Consider the following 20,284-nt stretch of genomic DNA (forward strand, 5'->3'; position numbering starts at 1 on the left):
AAGGATAGTGAAAAAGAGAGAGAGTTTGAGTATTCGAAAAAAATAGAAAGAGTAAGAGATGACTAATCTTGCAAACAGTGTCTCTAATTCAGTTGACAGAGTGTGTCAACTATGGTGATTGGAGTCTGCAGATGAAAGCTTTTGTTGGATCCCGGTGTTTGGGATGTTGTGGATTATGGGAAACGAGAACCCACAGAGAAGGAAGAGCAAATCTGTGACCCATATTGTTGAGGTGAAAAGGACGCCCGTGAAGGAGGAGTCCAGCGGTGAGAAGATAGCAAAGGAGGCATCTTCAAGAGATGCGAGTGAAGGACAGAGAAGTCCAGCGGTGAGAAGATAGCAAAGGAGACATCTTCAATAGACGCGTGCAGGGGACAACTGTGTTAGGCAAGACGAAGTTTGAAAATTTGAAGGAGAAAGTGGCAGATCAACTCGGCAGAAATGGAGAGTCGTTGCCTGCCAGCCGAGTTGTGGAGAAGAGTTTGAAATCATGGACGGATGATTTCGAAAGTTTTGTGTGCGTCATCGAGGAGTCGAAGGACTTATCAAAGCTCTTGGGTAAAGAGGTTGATCGGGTTCTAGAGGCGCACCGGCAACGGAGATTTGAGCCACTAGATCGAATGTTTCGGGAAAAGTTTGATTTGAAGAGGAGGAATTCAGAACACTCAAGACCTAGACGATCCAGGGAGAAGAAGTCGAGAACAGGGAGCAGAAGATCTGGGAGAAAGAAAAAAAAAAGTCGAGATGATGGGATACAGTGCAAGAAGACCAATTTAAAGTTTACGGGAGAGTTTTGTTGGGTAAACTTTAAATGGACCCATTGCCACAAAGTATTTTGTCTTTAATTCCTATTTGTAAAAGAAGTTAGGTATTATGTTAGCACTATCATTACCCACATAGTAGTGGAGAGTAGTGGAGATTAGTGGAGATGTTAGTAGAGATGTTAGGTTATAAATATGGAGATGTAGTCTTGTATGAAGTGTGACACACTTGTAGTGTGTGTGCACCGTGGAGAATGGGCAGTGAGAAGGAAGAAAGGAGAGAGTCTCCATGTTTGTGTATTGTGTGGAGAAAGTGTGTGAGTGTGTGTACCGTAAAAGAGAAAGAAAAAATGGGTTGTGACTTGTGAGTTGTATGTGATGAGTTTGAGAAATTAAAGTGTCGTATTTGTATTTGTGTGTTCTGGATAGTTTGTCTAGAAAATTTATATATTTATATAATGAAGAGTATATTTCCCATGTCCCAGACATATATTTATATATACCTCCCAGTTCGATTTCTACAGAGCAGTCGTTCCGCCATTTCGTTACACTGCTGTAGTGCCCTTAATCGCGACCCACCATGGTCACCAATATTTGGCACTTTGTTGATGAAGCTGGATTGCACTGCTCTATTTGATTTGTATTGCATTGAAATTGCTTTGTGCAGAGTGGAAGTGGAGGGTGTGCTAGGATTGATAATGCCATTTTTTGTTGGTGATTTAGTGCAGATAGAAGATGAAAATGACGATGAAGGATGGTTCTGTGAGTGCTGGAGATTGAAGGTGAAAATGGAAGGTGACTGAACTTTGTTTCTGTGATGGTAAAGAAGAAAATAAATGAAGAAGAGAAGGATGATGGAATGCCTTCTTGAGACGGAGAAAGAGAATATGACCTCATAGGAGACACTGCAGAAGAAGTTTCAATGGAGATGAGGAAAAAAATTAGGGATTCAAATGGGACAAAAAAATTAGTTGCTTATGATTCAATATTTAACCTATAAACCCCTTTCAAAGGAAATGAAATAGAAACGTGAAAAAGTATTTAAATAATTATATTTATATTGTTAAAAAATGTCCATAGGAGGAATATAACTTTTAGTGAATTTCACAAGAAACAAACTTTGTGAGTAATATCTTTTTAATTTATTAAATTTTATTTCTACATTAATCTTTTTAAGGTTTGAAATGTTCCATTCTTTTCTGCCAAAATATATATATATATATATATATATATATATATATATATATATTTTTTAAATTACTATACTAGTTTTCTGAATACTTATATCTTATTTATATTAGCATGACTTAAAAACAAACTTGAATATCTTTATAAAAAGTATCATACGACAAAGTTTTATATATATATATATATATATATATAACCAATAAAGATTTTTTTCACATACCTAAATATTTTATATTTATTTGATATTATTTTTATTTTTTTTTTTCTTGAAACAATACAAAAATTTATATTTTTTTTACCATTTTATCTTTGTAACCAGTATAAAATTAATGTAAAAGTGTCACGTAGTATCGTTATTAATATATAATACATTACAACTTTACTTTAATAATAAAATATTATACTCAAGTGATTGTGACTCAATCATATTAGCAACAAAAAAAAATATAGGTATTATAAGTGTTATGACAAGTTAGGAAGGTGCATATTTATCTTGTTTGTTTAGATGAGCTTAAAATAAAAATATTCCTCTGTTAATTTAAATTAACTTGTAGATAAATTTATTCATAGGACCTCTTTAATTTATTTTTTTAGTTTTTTAAATTCATGTATTGAATTATTATTTTTTTTTGGAAGTTTCTACCAAGAGTTTATTTCTAAGGAGAAAATACTGGGAATCTAGTAAGTGATGAAAACAGAAAGTGAAGACACAAAATCTTCTTTCATTCATTGAGTATGAAATAAGAAAACAATGCTAGAGCTAAGGTAAAATTACAATGATATATAACTTGAGCAAAACACTGCTTCCAATCATGGATTGTGCTGCACAATCTCAAATCATTGGATTATTCTATCAGCCCTTGCGTTCTTCAGAATCCAAATAAGATTCGAGACGAAAAGGGCAATATAATAAATTGTCTATTTCTCTTCTATTTTATTTTCTAAATCTCTATGTCGTGTGGTTTCCGACAGCATCTGATGATCACACTGTGTAGTGCTGCTGGATTGTCTCAATGTCAAGTCCTTTGAGCTTCACAACAGACTCAACATGACCCTTTAGAGTGTGAAGCTCCCTTAGCCTTGCCACCTCAGCCCTTTTCTTGGCCTGTTCTGCAAGTTCCGACAGCTCCCTGTAGTTGTTTCTCTCATTCAACATCTCATCAGTTTCAGGTGGGTTCAAGCCATGCAATGTGCGCTGAGCTGCAGCCCACTGTGCTTCTCTTTCTCCCTTTCCATAATCGTTCTTTGAGGTGAAAGCAACCTTCATCATACAAAACAATCTCAGAGGTCACCCACATTAAAATATTCAAAACATCGAGGACACTCATTCATGTTACGTACCCTATTATCGGTGATATTGTTCCAAGCCTTTCCAGTTAGTCCATATCGGATGATGAACTTGAGAATATCCATGGGAATATAGAAAACGATGCTGTAGATCCAAATCACACCAGCCCAACCCCATCCAATGCCTTTCATCTTTGCAAATCCCCAGTTTGCATACACAGCTATGATTGTGGCAATCTACAAAGACACAAATATCGCAACTCGTTTATTGTTTATATACAGTGACTGAGCCATAAGAACACATGCATTTGATACTCACCAGCTGTGCTATGAGAAAAGCAACGACAAGAAGCAGGCCAGGGCGTTCAACGTAAGACCAGCTCCTCGAGCGTGTCACAAAGATGAGTGCTTGACTTACAATGCTCACTTGAAGATAAACAGCTGCCGTGAGCTCGCCGTGGTTTTCCCTGATGGATCTCACTCCGAATTTGTCCTGCCATTGGTTGTCAAGCAATAGAGGTTGAGAAAGATTAAGGAAATGATTTTGCAATAAATGTTTCATAGTTTAAAAAAGTTACCGAGAAAAAGTTGGATGCATGAGCAGCCCAGAAGAAGACAACAGTCATGACAGCTAGGTAGGTACCGAGAACAACGCCGGTGATAAAAATCTCTCTCAACTTCCAGGAATCTGGCATTGGAGATGGCTTAACCCTGTCTTTGGAAATGGTCATGATGGTTCCATCATTCAGAATGGCAATGATCAAAACCATGAAGGGTGAGAAGTCAAACTTCCATATCAGAGCAAGCAGCAAAAAGCCTAACACCACTCGGATGGTGATAGAAACAGCATATATGGTGTAATTCTTCATCCTTTGGAAGATGGCTCTGCTTGTCAACACAGCACTCACGATCACACTCAGGCCAGGCTCCGTGAGAACTATGTCAGATGCACTTCGAGCTGCGTCAGTTGCATCGGCAACAGCGATTCCAATATCTGCTCTTTTGAGTGCAGGAGCATCGTTCACACCATCTCCTGTCATCCCACAAATGTGTTTCCTGTCCTGGAGTCTCTTCACTATCTCGTACTTGTGCTCTGCACATTTGAAATGTCACCACAGTCAACACAGACACGGATCAAAATGAATGAAAACTGAAGTTTTAATTTACGAGCAAAGGCGTGATGATTTACCAGGGAAGACACCGGCAAAGCCATCAGCTTTCTCAATAAGTTCATCAATGGGAATTGCAGACATGGACTCATCCTTATTCTGACCGAGGAGTGATGAAGAAGGATACATGTTGCTTCCCATGCCAAGTCTGCGACCAGTTTCCTTGCCGATAGCTAGCTGATCACCTGTAATCATCTTAACGTTAACTCCCAGATGGAGAGCGCGCCTTATAGTCTCAGCACTGTCATGCCTTGGTGGGTCAAAAAGTGGTAACAGACCCACGAACTGCCATGGTCCTCCGGCACTCTCCTTTGTCTTTTCTGGCACTTCTTGTTTTGAGACAGCAAGCGAACGAAGACCGCGATCAGCAAATTTTCCAATGATGGATAAAGCCTTCTTCTTCACGTCTTCCCGAAGGTTGCAGAGCTCGATAATCTGACAATGCAAGCACAGGTTGGGTTAATTTGCATGTAACTATGAAATATATCAGCTTCGTTCAGTGTTGTTCACTGATTACCTGTTCTGGTGCACCCTTGCTTACTCGGTACCAGTTACCTTCACTGTCTATGTATGTTATGGCAGTGCGCTTGTCCACTGGGTTAAATGGAAGAAAATGCACCTCTGTAATGCCATCTCTAGCCTGCACCAAACAGAACAAGTTTGTTATCATTATATCTCTTTTGGTTTGTTCTTGTAGAATCCTCCTTAATTTTGTGGAATGAGGATCATTACACACCTCTTTTGGATCACCCAACATTCCAACTATGCAAGTATCAATAGCATCCTGGTTTTCCACCCTGGAGGCCCTAGCTCCAAGCAAAATCACTGTATCTTTGTCAGCATCTCTTGAGAAAACCTGTATACATGAGAAATAGGTTTTAGAGAGTTACAAAACAATGATTTTCTCCAAATAATAGAGGCTTTTCTGCATCTTCTCAATTACCTCAATCAAAGACTTGTCTACAGTGAGCTTGTTAAGTGTTAGAGTGCCAGTCTTGTCACTGCACAGAACATCCATCCCAGCCATTTCCTCAATGGCTGTCATCCTCTTGGTGATAGCACCTTGCTCAGAGAGCCTGTGGGAACCAATTGCCATTGTTACTGACAAGACTGTAGGCATGGCAATGGGAATCCCTCCAATGAGAAGGACCAAGAGGTTGTTGATTCCACTCCTGTACTTGCGGTGCTGAATTGGATACATAACCACAATTTCAATGATCATCCCCAGAGCAATTGTGCAAATGCAGAAATTTCCAATGGCCGTCAACACCTGATCATTACAATGCAAAGTCACATGCGTTATGAAGTTGCATAATAAAGAGTTTACAACAGAGAGACAGACAGTGGAAAAGATTGTACCTTTTGGAAATGGCCAACTTGGTTAGTGCTGTCGACTAGGTGAGCAGCCTTACCGAAGAAGGTATGAACCCCAGTAGCGATTACAACTGCTTCAATCTCTCCTTGTTTTACCGTGGAGCCAGAGAAGACTTCATCACCGGGGTTCCTAGTAACAGGTAATGACTCACCCGTGAGTGCAGATTGATCAATCTTGAGGGAATCTCCTTCCAAGAGACGAGCATCAGCTGGGATGATGTCTCCCAGTTTGATGCTGATTATATCTCCCGGTACCAGTATGCAAGCGTCCACTTCAGACCACTTTCCATCTCTCACAACCTTGGCTTTGGGAGCAAGGCCTGCCATGAGTGCTGCTGCAGCATTGCCGGCGTTGTTTTCTTCAATGAAACTGATGGTTGAGTTGATAAAGAGCAACACCACGATTCCAACAAAGTCTTGCCAGTCTGGGGGCTCACCCCCACCATTTGCCAATGCAATGGCCATGATGGCAGCGGCTTCCATGACCCATGAGAGAGGGTTCCACATAAAACCCAAGAATTTAAGGAGTTTGCTTTCCTGATAGATGAAAGAAACATAATACGTTATGGAGAAGGAAATCAAAGAAAGAAAGAATGAATGAATGAGTTGATGATTGCCTCCTTTTCTTCCAACTTGTTGGGTCCAAAAACTTGCAACCTCTTTTGGCCTTCCTCATTGGTGAGACCTTCCTTAGTACAATTCAGTTCGCGGAACACTTCATCGACAGGAATCCGCTCCTGCAAAACACAAAAACATGTTGCATTGTAATAACATAAAAATCTGAGAATACAAGGAGAAAGAAAGAAAGAGAAGAAAAGGAAAAGGAAAAGGAAAAGGAGAGAAGACACTGACGAGATCCACTGCCTCGTTCTTGATGTCTTCGAGACCTCCCATGTTGTTGTTGTTTTTAAGTTAAAGAGAGAAAGAAGATGGTTGCTTGAGAAAAAAAGTGTGACAGATGATTATATATACAAAAGGAAATGCTAACTATTTTTGTTTCTTGGCAGTGTGTGAGTGAGAGTTTCTCTCTGTACACTTATTCTAAAATCACTCCTTCCCAATCATTCACTAACAAACTTGCTCTCTTTTCTTTCTTTTCTTTCTTTTCATAACTAACTAAACTAAAAAACGAGCCAAGCACCGAGCCTCCTGGCGTTCCCTTTGACCCCGCCCATGCGCTCCCACGTGTCACCCAATCTCATCGTTATTACTACCACCTCAAATCATATGTATTCATGCACGTAGGACACAGGCCCAATCTGATTATATACAAACTCAGCCCAAAATACTTGGACTAACTTCTACGGCCCAAGAAACTTTTGTTTTATTTCAAGATATTTCTTTTCACTTAAGCTTCACCTTTCTGTCCTGTTTCTCATATGCACCCACTGAGGGTACAATGGTAATTTCTCAAAGACAATAATAGAGTTCAAATTCGTCTTTTCTTTTTTAATTTTGTATTTAAGGACATCTTTCAGAAAATATTGCACTGATAACATTAAAGCAGTGTCTGTCCCATGTAAAGGAAGAATACAAATACTTTTACACATTAAATTTTCTATAATCATTTGATAATATTATTTAATCTTTTTTTTTTTTGTAAATACAAAAGTTCATTTTTTTTATGATTATTTTACCGAATGAATGTAACGTGGGTGAAAGTATTTTTTTTTTCTTAATTGAAAGAAAAGTATGCATGAGACTAAATATCTCAAGTGAAACTTTGTTTATACTTGACATAATTTAGTTTAAAAGTAAAATGTGTCAGGGATAATATTTGTCAATATTAAAATTTTAAGTATAAGTTTAAGTCTTAAATATAAAAATAAGAAAGTAAAACATCACTGTTAATCTATTGTCTTAGAAAATGATAAAAATTCTTTATGTGATTAAACTCAAATCTTATTCATAGTGCGACTTTATATTAAACCTTCTCCTTGTCTGGACCCAGAACTCCACACAAATAGAATTCTTTGGTTCCAAAATGAACAAACAGTTGGGGTAGAACAATAGCTGTTGCAACACTTTTGGTGTTTTTTTTTCAGGACTCACATTAAATCAATTTTTTTCCTGATTATATTAAAATGACTGCAAACTTTTTTGATTCCGGGTGTACTTGTGGCTTCACAGATTTAACCAGAATAGTTTCAATTTGTCACTATCAGTTAGGTTATTCCAAGAAGAGTTGCTTTATTTTTGTATGATTCTGGCGAAATCGATTGAAGGCCTATTGCTTAGCATCTTAACTAGGTTAGACTGAGACGTGACCATGATTTATGGTATCCTTCTATTTGGGGAAGAGAAGAGGAACTTGTTAAGGTTAAAAATCTAATCAAAGAGACTATGATTCAGCTACACCGAATTATAGTTTTTATAGTCATGTCATTAAGATTATCAAATTTGTGCTTTTAAACGGTTGTGGAAGACAAAATCAATTACCAGATGGATGAACAATCATTAGGCATGAGGTTAAAATAGTGGCGTTTTTTGTCCCACCCACCTTTACAAAGATTTAAATTTACCAAAGTTAGATCAACACAGGGGCCAAAAAATGATGAATCATAAAAATTTAAGACTATACCAGCCATTCTTTTCTTAAGGAATTTGTATGAATCTCCAAAGTTTTACAGTTCAATATTTTAACTGTGTTTATTACCCTCCCTGGTTTCATTTTTAATTTTGTACCTTCATTTGAACTTTACGAGAAATGGTATAATTTGCATTTTACCTCAACATATGATCACTGCCTGCAATGTTTGACACTTTTTTCTATGTAGTCTGTGCTATTGCTCTGCTATCAGAACAATCATAGTATGACTTTGGCATGATTGCAATTTGAAGGGACATGCTGGTCCGTGTTGTTGGAAACAAACATTGTCTTGATTGTAAGCATGGAAGACATTCTCCATGCACATGCTTAAAGTTGCCGGCTGAAGAATTAATTGCATTACAGAAGTGACAGATAATGCTACCAATTTCTTTTTTTCTTCTGAGACATTGCTTGTTAACTCAATTGCATGGTAATACATTGAAAACTTCATTTCTTACATGAAAACAATGGTCAGAGACTATTCTTGATGTTGTTAAAGACATGTATTTTCTGTATCATATTGGCTCCAGACACTTCAGCCAGAGAAATTGGACTTTGTATGGTGTTTAATTATATTTAATGCTCAATTATGTCTCCAATAAGATTATCTTGACCAAAAGATGCATGTGAAGTAAAGAAAAAAGTGATACACAGACAACTTTTGGGTACATCGATTCATAAAACATTAAATTTTGTGTCTCTTGTTTATCCGCGACATGTAATAAAATAAGAAGTGTAAATGTGATGCTGTTGAATGTATATAAGGACTGAGTGTTTAGTTAAAGATTTAGAAGAGTGTAAGTTGTGCAATTTAATATAAAAAAGGAGAAAATTTCATGAAATCCGGACAAAAATAAAAGTTGTGAATGGAGATGTCTTTGGATTGGTAAAAAAGAGGAGTACGTGGGTCAAAAGTTGTGCTTTTGCTGGAACAAAGGATAGGGGATGGAAGGATAGTTCAAAAGAGAATAGAAAAAGGGTCCTCTGCTGTGTTATCAACTAGAAAAAGCAAGTGGGAAAACAATAAGAATGTTCATTGTTTAACAAGTAATGCCCATTTAGCTCACTTCACATTGGCAACCTTTGTCACTCATATTTGGCATTATTTGTAATGTTCACATCTCTCGGATTTCTTGGATACACACCAAATCAAAGTATTGACTTTATGTTTCGACAGTTTTTGATGATCCACCATCCAAAGTTAAACGTTTCTTGCTCTGTGTTTTACATCACTCTCTCCTAATCATGCCTCGGGTGCTTATTACTATCCACTCCAACGCCTGCTACTGCCAAAACGGTTGCCACTAACCCTCTGTCAATCATTTGTCTTTTCCTTCATAATGCAATGGCTCAAGTTTCTTAAGAAAGATCAATTTTGCAACTAATTAATGATTAAGCCTAACTCATTTTCCTTATGATACATAACAATCCGACGTAGACCCAACAAACAATAAATTTCGTTAAACTAACTTATGTTAAAACGTTAAAATTAACTAAATTTTACACAACTAGGATAAGATATACACTCACTTGGGTAATAGAATTGAGCTTATCTTTTAACATAATTTATATTTTATAACAGTGGTTGTTAAGCAGATAAAAAAGTGGACAATAATATAAATGTCTGAGACAGCACAGGTCCCACATATGTGTTGCACTTTTGAAGAATTTTGGGAAGGTTTCAGCATCAAGAAGATATAAACAAAAAACGGAAGTCGGGAATTTGTAGTCTTTTGATGATTTACTTATGCTATCTAGAATATATAGTCCACATCATATATGCATGCGTTAGTTTTTGTATGATTGATTACATTCTGGTTCCACATGCTTGACCATTAAATTGAGGAGTGATTGAAACTCATGGTGAAAACTCTGCTATGGTACTAAAGTCTAAAGCTCATCACTATATTTTATTACACGGGGGCATTAGTAAATAGTACCATCCCTGAAAAGAGGTCTGCATTGGCCTATATGGAGAATGTTTGCTTCGTTTTTAGACTGAGTCCACACAACTAAACTCCATTGACCCATAATCAAGAAGCTCCTGTATCATCTGTTCAATGTGATCATCTTCAAGAACTGGATGAAACTGTTGCTGTTCTCCTTCTCCCACTTCAACATGGTATTCTTCTACCCACTGAACTTCCTTCTGTCTCTTCTCTGCCCATCTGAACCCTGTTGTGTCCGCGCTCGTTCCCGCAACGGCATTGCCTGAATTGGATGACCCTTCTTCAGCCTCTTTCTGCGATCCCTTCTGCTTGCTCATTTGAAGCGAAAGAGAGGCCATGTGACACTTGTGTAGCTTCGCAGTCAGAGTAGCAGAAAGTAGCTTCGATGAAGATGATTGTGGGTCGTTAGGATTGTAAGCGAAATTGGTGCGTGCTTTTGGCCCGCACATTAACCTTGCCGCTTCATCGTACGCTCTGGCAGCATCTTCCGCTGTTTCAAACGTTCCCAGCCATATTCTGGTCTTCCTAGAAAAGCCAGCAAACAACGTTAATCAGAATGTTTGTTACTTAGTGAAATAATGCGGCAATTTGCTTTTAAAAAACCGGAGGGATTATTATTATGATTGAAACTGCAGGGTAACACGGAAGAAGTAAAAGTTGGTATTCATGGTGAAATGAAAAGGATTACTTGAGAAGATTTAAGAAGAAAGAGTGAGCATTACAAAAGAGGGTGGCGAATTTCAGAGACCCAAGAGCCCCAGTGCCTCTGGCGGACACCACGATAGCGTTGTTGGGGTCTAGCCATGATGGTGATTGCTGCTTCAAACTTGTTGGTGAAGCGTCTTTGAGAATGTGAAAGTGAAGTTTTCATGGAGAGAAGAAGGTGGTAACACTCATTTATATAATAGTCTTTTGCGGCTTTCTCCTCTATGAAACCATGGTCCCACCAAGTTCCCTCCTTTTCCAAGCTGGGTAATTTTATTGTTTCACCTGTGGGTCTCTCTCTTGTTGGATCCGATTAACCCTACCTCTTTCTCTGCAACTCTCACTGTTACAACCCATTCAATTCATTCCTATAATACATACATGAGAAACCATGATTCTACAAAGAATATCACTGTTTGGTATGATTTTTAAGAAAATAAATACAAGGGGTACGTAGGATACTAAATCAACTTTCTTCTCTGCTTTGACTTTATCTCAATTAGACTTAATTAATGAACGTGTTATGTTCCAACACTGGTATATGCAAATGGACAAGTGTGAATAAGACAGACAATGATGATGCCTAAATCATGAAGTATATAGGTAGATATGTACTTTAATAATAACCTTCACAAGTAGTGTGAATGTATTTCTCTACTACCAATAATAACCAAATGCAAGTCACAAAGGTGTTAGATTTTCAAGTTTGAGTGTAAGTCTCGTGTAAGGTAAAAGTTGTTGGAACTACGTTAATTAGAGATAAAGTTAATTTTAAATATATAAATAGATATAATTTTTAAAGTCAATTTTATAAATTGAGTTAAGTTTAAAGTCTAATTTATCGATTAAAGGTAAAATCAATTTTAAGTATATAAGTAGATGTAAAACTCATTTCATAAATCAATTTTGTAGAGTTAAGTTAAATTTAAAATACATCACTTAGCATAAATGAGAAAATAGAGAAAAATTTATTAATCTATTATATTAAAGTTTTGAATATAAAATAATATTAATGTTTTATATGATTAGACTCAAATTTTATTACTATTATATCTTCGGTTAATTGTGGATAAACTCATTAAAAGAAAATGAATATATATATATATATATATATATATATTTTTGGTATATGATTGAACATATTTGTGGGCGACATGGGGACGTGGCTCACATCACAGTTTTCTTAACGCAACAATGCAAGATGATGAAAGAGTGAATGCATGTCTGATGGAAAATTGAAGCCCATTCTTTGCTCGCGCGTGTGTAGGGCTGTAGCTGCTATATTTGACCTTACTTTTCTTAGTATTTTCATTTGCAATGTCGAAGTTAGCAAAAACGTTGTTGATTTTCTGACATGAATGACACGCTGTTGGGATTTCAATTTATTGTATTGAATTATAGAAATAAATAAATCGAATTCTGTAAAATATTTATAATTTTATTATTTTAAGATTCTAAGTTGAAAACAACTAAAGTATTTAAGAGAATTTGACTCTGAACTTGTCCAGATATGAGAAAAAGCAGCGAACACTTAGCTGTAAAAGTGCACAGCTATTTTTTTTCTAACACACGGAAATTAACCTCTTAAACGAGGTTTAACAACGAAAATACTGCGCTTTAAGGATTCACTATAGCCTAGTTACCATCCTTCTTCATCTTCATCTGTCATGGCTTTACCTGATGTATTTGACTGAGTCCGGTCATCAAACCTGAATTATGAATTTTGATACCATTTGTATGGAGGTTTGACACACACACATAGATCTTCATACTGGTAAGATATTATCCGTTTTGGATCAAACTTTCACAAATTTGATTTTGATATCATTCTAAAAGGCCTCTTATCAATAAATCTATCTTATGTGTATATAAACACATATGCATCTTTTATTTTATCTAATGTGACAATGTTCCAAACAAGATACCCGTCATTCTCCCAAAAAGATTTTTACATGAATTGGTGGTTAGAATTAATGCATGGTAACTTTTACATGAAATTATTTTCAGAAATATCCACACATAATAAGTTGTCTTGGAAATAAATAATTTGGAAATTAAGAAAGGTCTTACGTAGTGGTTTTTGACTTGTTATCATTAATCTATACTTCAGTTCTACTTCTGGAATCTATATGCCAAAAAAGTGATTTTGAGTGCCAGCATATCAGCAACCAAACGACCCAAAAAGCAAACATTACGCGTGCTTTTATAATTATGTATAGAAATCATAAACAACCATTGAGTGATGATTTTCAATGAGAAAGGACTTTTCCATGGAAATATTTGCATTATATATATTCATACTGTTTAACTAACTTTTTTTCTAAAAAAAATTAAACTTTTTTTTTTCAAAAATTTAAATTAATCTATGGATAAATTAACTTATAGAAACTCTTTGATGTAACTTTTATATAAATTAATTTTAACTTATAAAAATAATTAAATTGATGTTTCATCTATTTAAAGATAACTTGTTCACACAAAATGCAAGTGCATCTCGATTATCATTTCCCATGCATGCATTAGAAAGAAGAAGCTTTTGAATTAGACTTTTTTCTGTTTGTAGTGGATTTCACTTTCCACTTTCTCAACCTTGTGAATCCATCTTAAAATCTCATGATACGAATCCCTAAAAAAACCAATTAATTGCAAGATTTTAGGAGCTATAGTACGTATTCTCGTCCGTTGAAATAATATTTGGAGTTATTGATTACTTTAAGAAAGCCATGATTTTTTGATATATTCTTAATGTTAAAAATATTCACAAAAAATTATAATAGAAATATGTATTTAAATTATATATGAGTTGAAACTATTGAATGGCGTAACAATAATTAAAAATAATATTGAAAATGTAAAATTATATATAATATATGTTTTTTTAAAAAAAAAATTGGACAAACATATATGTAAAGATGTTAAATGAATTTCAATTCATGAATTCATCATTTACCATGAGTTCAAATCAAGTTAAGTCAAACAATTTTTAATTTTTCAAATATTAAATTGAATCCTACACACTTAATTTGTTTATTAAAAAGGTTCAAACCAAATTAAATGTGAGTTGATTTGTAACCCATTGATACAAAATTTTTATTAGTTTTTTATTATTTTTTATAAAAAAAAATATTAACACTTTAGTTTTTAATTATTATATATTTTTATGATAATATTTGATTAAATATGTGAATATTTTAAATATGATGTTAAAAAAGTAAATCAAATTAAATTTACTTTAAAAGAATTTATAAATAAATTAAGTTAAATTGAGTTACAAAATTTTCAATTCAAAAAAGTGAGTTAAGTTAAATGAATTCATTTTTTTATTATGTAATAAGTCAACTTTTATATGAAAGATATTAACTTAAGTTAACATATTTTAAGACTTTCACACAGTAAAAATTAACACTATTAACACTACCAATGGTGATACTAGTTTAATTTGGAAACAAATATTAACATATATGACTTTATCATTGGAAGATGATGATAAAACATGCAGTGCTCAACATATATAGCTACAATAATTATACAAAAATTCATCAATGATATATCTGTAGCAAAATAGCATCGCCATCATATGAATATGTACGTGTGAGATGAATGAACGTACCCATATACTATCAAAGTAGAAAAAGTAACCAAATATAGTTTACTCCTCAATTTGAAAAAGATTTATCTTTTCATTTTACTTTTATATATCAAAGATAATAACTTATCATTGACAATAATTGCATTGTACTTAATTTTTCTGCCAGACCCATAATTTCTCCATGTTCGTAATAGTGATACTTAAACTCATGAATATTAGCATTGATCTGGTAACTCCAAAAGTTTTATTATATTTAGAAATCAAATTTAAAAGTATTTATTTTCTTACACCGAGTTTCTAAAAAAAAAAATACTCTTATTTTAGAATCCATTTAAAAGTGAAAATATAAATGTCTTTCATTTGATTAAAATATACTCTTAGTAACTAAAATCTGAAAAGTTCTTATAAATTACATTCGAACATGCTTTTAATAATGAAAATAAAAGAATTAAAGATTTTTTTTTATAACATGTATCTAATCATGTCTTTGACAATATGAATTGACTATGTTCTGTAATAGGTTTTATATTTTTATATTTTTATTCGAGGGAATTAGCAGGGAGATATTATTTATATACGACTTGAGTTTAACCTCACATAATAATACTTTTAACTCAAAATCTTAAAGAAATTGGTCCATGATCTTTCATTTCATAGTTTAACTTTGTCATATTTACTCCACGTAAGACTTACATTTAAATTATTCTTAATGATTTCTTAAATATATTTTATATGGTAAATGTACGGTAACCTACTTATACTCAAATATTATAATTATGGTGGTGTTGTTATAGGAGTTGATCATACTTATACTATTTTACCTTTTTGTTGTGATTATAATATTGTTATTGTTAAATAACAGTATAAATCAATCATTTCATATTATCAATACCATTTATAAAATTTTTGATATATGTATAGAGATTTTTATTATAATATATATATATATATATATATATGATTTTCAGTTCAATACAAAATCTTAAAATAATGGATTCATAGTTTTTTAATTTTATATAATTTAACTTTATTATAAACTTAGACATGATTTTTTCTAAAATTATGTAAATGAAATAAAACAAAGTACTTGAACATATGATACCCCACGTTGAAAGAGTATGGTATTAAGAATCCCGAAAAGGGACAGTGAAAGTATATTTGGCTTGAAAAATGCGTTTGAAGAATTATGAAGGATAACTGAAACATATAACTTAATCCTGCATTAGTAGAAATCCTAATAATAATTTAGTGAAAAAGTCACATCAACATGTCCCAACAAATCTTAATTAGGTAAATTCTTTTGTCTTACACGTAAGTGTTACTTGAAGTAAGTTCACGATCATGGGGAACCAAATTTGCAATTTTCTTTGCTTAACTGGCATCACCCATTTCCAACTTCTGTCATATGAGCTTGACATTTTAACTCAAATATCTAATCACAATGCCAATATGTGAATTTAAAAAACTCAATCAATGCTTCATCTTTTCATTGAATGCGAAGCATGGAGAGTTAGAAACCAATGCCAACTATTTTAATTCTTAAAAAAAAAATCTGCACTATGAAAAAATAAAATAAATCATGTTAAAAAGTGAATATTAAACTTAACTTAATTCTATAAAATTAATTTATAAGATGAGATTTATTCTTACTTATATATTTTAAATTTGTTTTATCTTTAGTTTATGTGAAAGTTATAAGAGACTATGAAATGAATGACCAACAGATGAAAAATAGAAAAATATGTGAAAAACAAAACAATAACAGAGAAAAAAAGAAAAGAGATCATAGAAAAAGAGACCATAGTATAAATTCACATGATGTCGAACAAATTTACATTAGCTAGCATCAACATTACTCAATTCGAGTATTGTTAATAAAACTAACGACAACAAGTGAAAAACGAAATTGGTAAGCATAAACGTCATTTTTATCTTGCTGCATGCAGCAATGCGTCACGTATGCAACAAGAAATGGTGAGGAAAAAACAGAATAAGATATCACATGAATTAATTTTTGCAAATTTAAAAAATAATCAAATTTGTTAATCACAGAGAGCTTAAAGAAACATGGCATGATCCAGTCCATTGGACCTTTGTGGGTTGGCCCAAAGTTGAAGGCCCTTGTTGTTACCGTGATTCAATAAATTAGATTAAAGAGAAAATGTGAAGATAAGAAAGTGGAAAAAAGGTAGCATATATGATACAGTCTGAGGAGCCTAACTGAGATGTTGATGTGAAATCAAATTCCTTAGCCTACATTCATTGAATGCGACCGACTATCTCGACCTTGATTATCATATAAGATCTTATGAAGAAGACGCAGTTTTTGCTTCAAAATTGAAGCTAATCTCAGAAAAAAGAAGATATCACTCAGTGGTCCATGTTTTAATGAAATTAAAGTGTTTCATTCTTTCTTGGTGGAGAGGCAAAAGTGAAGGTTCTAAATATTTTAATGAAAAAATGGTGCGGTGAAGACTGAGGCATGCCACCACAACCAAAATAGACAGCCCAACCAATGTGTCACGACACATTTGGCAAAAGATACCAGATTCTCATTCATGGCTGCAAACATCATAGATATTCCCTCTGTCCCTTCCGCCGTTTCCTGTTAGTCTGAGATTACTATGATTGTTAACTGTTTTAATCACTACATTTTTCAGTTACTTAGCCCATCATCACAAAACTTATTTCATCATTAACACCAGATTAGGTTGTAAACATCAGGCAGATATGGACCAACAAATTCGTGGGGGGATCAAAATCAATACAAGCTTGTGAATAATTAAACATTTCTTTTGAAATGATGTGAAAGCATAGCCGAGTGTCATTGTGCAGCTTACTTTCTCACATGTCTTTGCCTCACCTACTTCTTTGATCCCAATAGAGAAGGTCCATTTCTCCAACTGCAGGTGGGTCAAAGTGCTAGTCGCTTGCACAATCACAACACAACAATTAAATTTTATGTACATTTGGTGGACCAATCTTGCATATGAATTTATAACAATGATAGTCACCAGTACCCACGTCTCTACTGTGGGCCTTTGTCACCCAAAATCTGAGACAGATATACCTTCGTTCCAACAGTCCCAGGTTGACAATTCACTGTAGGAAGTCTCTATTTCCATAAATTTAATGTTTTGAGATTTTGGGTTAAAACTATTGTCAATTCCTTGTATGAACTGATGTCGATTAATTTACTAAGAACCTTGCTTATGTTTCTGACACATGCAGACCCTTAAACGGATATTTGTGGAATCAAATGAGTGGAGATGACATTGATTGGCTCCGCAGGATCGTAGTTAATTGATGAATTTTGACTGCATTTAGTTTATGATTTAGTTCGCCTAACTTTCTTACCCTGCTAACTCTACGAGCTTTATGTCACGAGAGAGCTTCAATTGAGTAATGCTGTTGAAAACCCAGGAAGGTTTATTAACTTCCAAATAAACCCAGAAGAATCCATTAATTCAAATCAAAGCAAATAATATCAAGACACGGACTTTAGTTTTTATGCGGCTAAAATGCATTTACAGCTGCTGCAACTAGTGATTGATACATGAGCACAAATAGAAAAAGAAAAGATAGAAAGATCTTGTTGAAAAAGAGAAAAGACACAATTAATACGTGCTGTATATGAAATGCCATGAAGGGTTGCACTTAGAGTTTGAGGGACAAGTCAAGCTTGTGCAACTCCTCTTGTTTAGTCTTCAAATGGTGAACACTGTCCAACCAGTAGCCTCCAAATCCCTCTGGCACCAGCCTTGGAGAAAACTTCCCTAGCCGTTGGATGCCACCAGCCAAGGGTGATTCAGATTCTGCCCCAGTTGCCTGTTCTTGTGAGTACAAAGGCTGCTTCTGCCACCAGTTTTGAGCATGACAATGGGACAAACCAAAACAAGGTGTTTGTGTTTGAAAACAGCGTTTGTTGATCATGGAATGTGCCTGAATTCCAAGTGACCTGTTATAGGAGCCATGCAGAGGCAGAGAAGCCATGCTGGAATACCTGTGTGCAAAATCTGTTGGAGCTGCAGCACCAGCTCTGTGTCCTCTTTTTGCCAAAGTTCTTTCACGCTTATGCGCATTCTGGTGTCCCCCAAGGGCCTGCGAACTATAAAACTTCCTTTGGCAGTAGTTGCATGAGAATATCCTTGGCTCCAATTCATCACCGTGTCCTCCTCCATGACATGATTCTGAGGAGTTCATGGACAAATTTGTATCGATACAGTTTATGAGGTTCAGTTCTGGCTTTGACTCATAGGGATGTTCTTGGTCCTCCTTCTTCTCCTTTTGGATATCCATGGAAGCTAGCACTGGCTTTGAGCAAGGTGGAGGATTCTCTGAAAATGGACTTTTCAGATCATTTTCAGATGATGGATGTGGCCCTGACCACACAAGCTCCATCTACTTCTACCTAGGAAGAAATTTGCAAGGGTTTGATCAAAATTTGGTTTGACAAAAGGAAGGATGAAATTTATAAGTGATGTAAGAACAATAAATGCTGGTGTGTGTGTGTGTGTTATGTATGGAAGTAGCCACTAGCTAGCACTATTTTACAGTTACAATGTCTTAATATAGCAAGACCTAAAAAGCAAGACATCCGTTTGTGCTTACAGAGAATGAGTTATGTCTTTTGATAGCAACATATGAGGAACACCCATGTACAACTTTTGCTTGCTCATAACCCATTGCCTGTTTTTTTCTAACCTTTCTTTGTCTTCCACTTGTCGTTTTACGTTTCTTGTCCTGGGGTCTTCCTTTTTTCGGTTTTTTCATGTCCATAGTTTATGGCTAGATGAATAAAATCCAAGGTAAGATCAGTGACATGCTTTTGAAATTCAGAATAATAATGCATGACATACAAAAAGTGCGTTGTTCTAAATTTCTTAATCCATGAGTTGGTGGTTTTGTTGTGTCTATACAGAAACTCTTCCATCTTTGTCCTGTTTAACAATTTCTTTAAGTCGTGATCCAAAATTGATTTGTCCACCTACGTTGTCCCAAAACATGTTTTCAAGAATTTGATTTGCTTTTCTAATATATCAATTTTAATGCATCATGATTATCTGTTATAAAAAAATTACGTTATAAAAAGAAAGCTTCAGATTATCTGTTCGTGCCATTCCTGGAAAATTGGTGTATGGTGTGGAACTTTATTTATTGCTTTGCTGCATGGTGATATCTTTGTCAGCTTTATATATCATACTTAATATATAGAAAAAAAGGATACCATGTTTATTTTAATGATCAAAAGACTTTTGAAATGTGAATTTGACCCTAAAAAAAATACTTGATCCCTTAATAATTCTGACATCAAAATGAAATAAATATTACTTTAAAATAATTTTCTATGATTTGTTAAAGAAAATGCAATATTATATTAACTGGAGATGTATAGTTGCTGCAAAAGATTAGTGTACACACGAAGCAATATGACCAACTACATTAAGACACTTCATATTTCTCAACCTTTCAGAATAAAACCATGTTTCAGAATCGCCATGAATCATGATACAAATTCCTATTGAAATTTAAAAAGTCCCATTTGCATAGCTTTCCTTCTAGACATCATTGTTATGTTAACATAATGGAAGTTCCTAGTATAATCACGAACACGAAAAACTCTTCCTTGTCACACAGTTGAAGTACAGGTTCTTACTTTTTCCTTTAATCCA

At 34.5% G+C, this 20,284-nt stretch overlaps 3 protein-coding genes across 3 annotated transcripts; all 3 read right to left on the reverse strand.

Annotated features, from left to right (window-relative positions):
- Nucleotides 1-2,651: 2,651 nt before the first annotated feature.
- LOC108334337 (ATPase 9, plasma membrane-type) lies at nucleotides 2,652-6,708 on the reverse strand. Its single transcript, XM_017570120.2, has 11 exons — nucleotides 6,632-6,708; nucleotides 6,397-6,516; nucleotides 5,765-6,316; nucleotides 5,349-5,675; nucleotides 5,142-5,261; nucleotides 4,923-5,045; nucleotides 4,426-4,840; nucleotides 3,815-4,329; nucleotides 3,556-3,729; nucleotides 3,291-3,473; nucleotides 2,652-3,210 (listed from the first exon to the last, which is right to left on the reverse strand). Exons 1-11 carry the CDS (start codon nucleotides 6,671-6,673, stop codon nucleotides 2,932-2,934), a joined length of 2,850 nt encoding a protein of 949 aa, XP_017425609.1. The 5' UTR covers nucleotides 6,674-6,708; the 3' UTR covers nucleotides 2,652-2,931.
- Nucleotides 6,709-10,091: 3,383 nt separating this feature from the next.
- LOC108334338 (ethylene-responsive transcription factor ERF003) lies at nucleotides 10,092-11,378 on the reverse strand. The gene is made up of 2 exons (XM_017570121.2): nucleotides 11,041-11,378; nucleotides 10,092-10,843 (listed from the first exon to the last, which is right to left on the reverse strand). The coding sequence occupies exons 1-2, from the start codon at nucleotides 11,187-11,189 to the stop codon at nucleotides 10,363-10,365; spliced, it is 630 nt and encodes a 209-aa protein (XP_017425610.1). The 5' UTR covers nucleotides 11,190-11,378; the 3' UTR covers nucleotides 10,092-10,362.
- A 6,716-nt stretch (nucleotides 11,379-18,094) lies between these two features.
- LOC108332985 (zinc finger protein 1) lies at nucleotides 18,095-19,139 on the reverse strand. The gene has a single exon (XM_017568279.2). The coding sequence runs from the start codon at nucleotides 19,011-19,013 to the stop codon at nucleotides 18,270-18,272; it is 744 nt and encodes a 247-aa protein (XP_017423768.1). The 5' UTR covers nucleotides 19,014-19,139; the 3' UTR covers nucleotides 18,095-18,269.
- Nucleotides 19,140-20,284: the final 1,145 nt, after the last annotated feature.

Source organism: Vigna angularis, chromosome 11 (assembly GCF_016808095.1).
Source record: "Vigna angularis cultivar LongXiaoDou No.4 chromosome 11, ASM1680809v1, whole genome shotgun sequence".
NCBI lineage: Eukaryota > Viridiplantae > Streptophyta > Magnoliopsida > Fabales > Fabaceae > Vigna > Vigna angularis.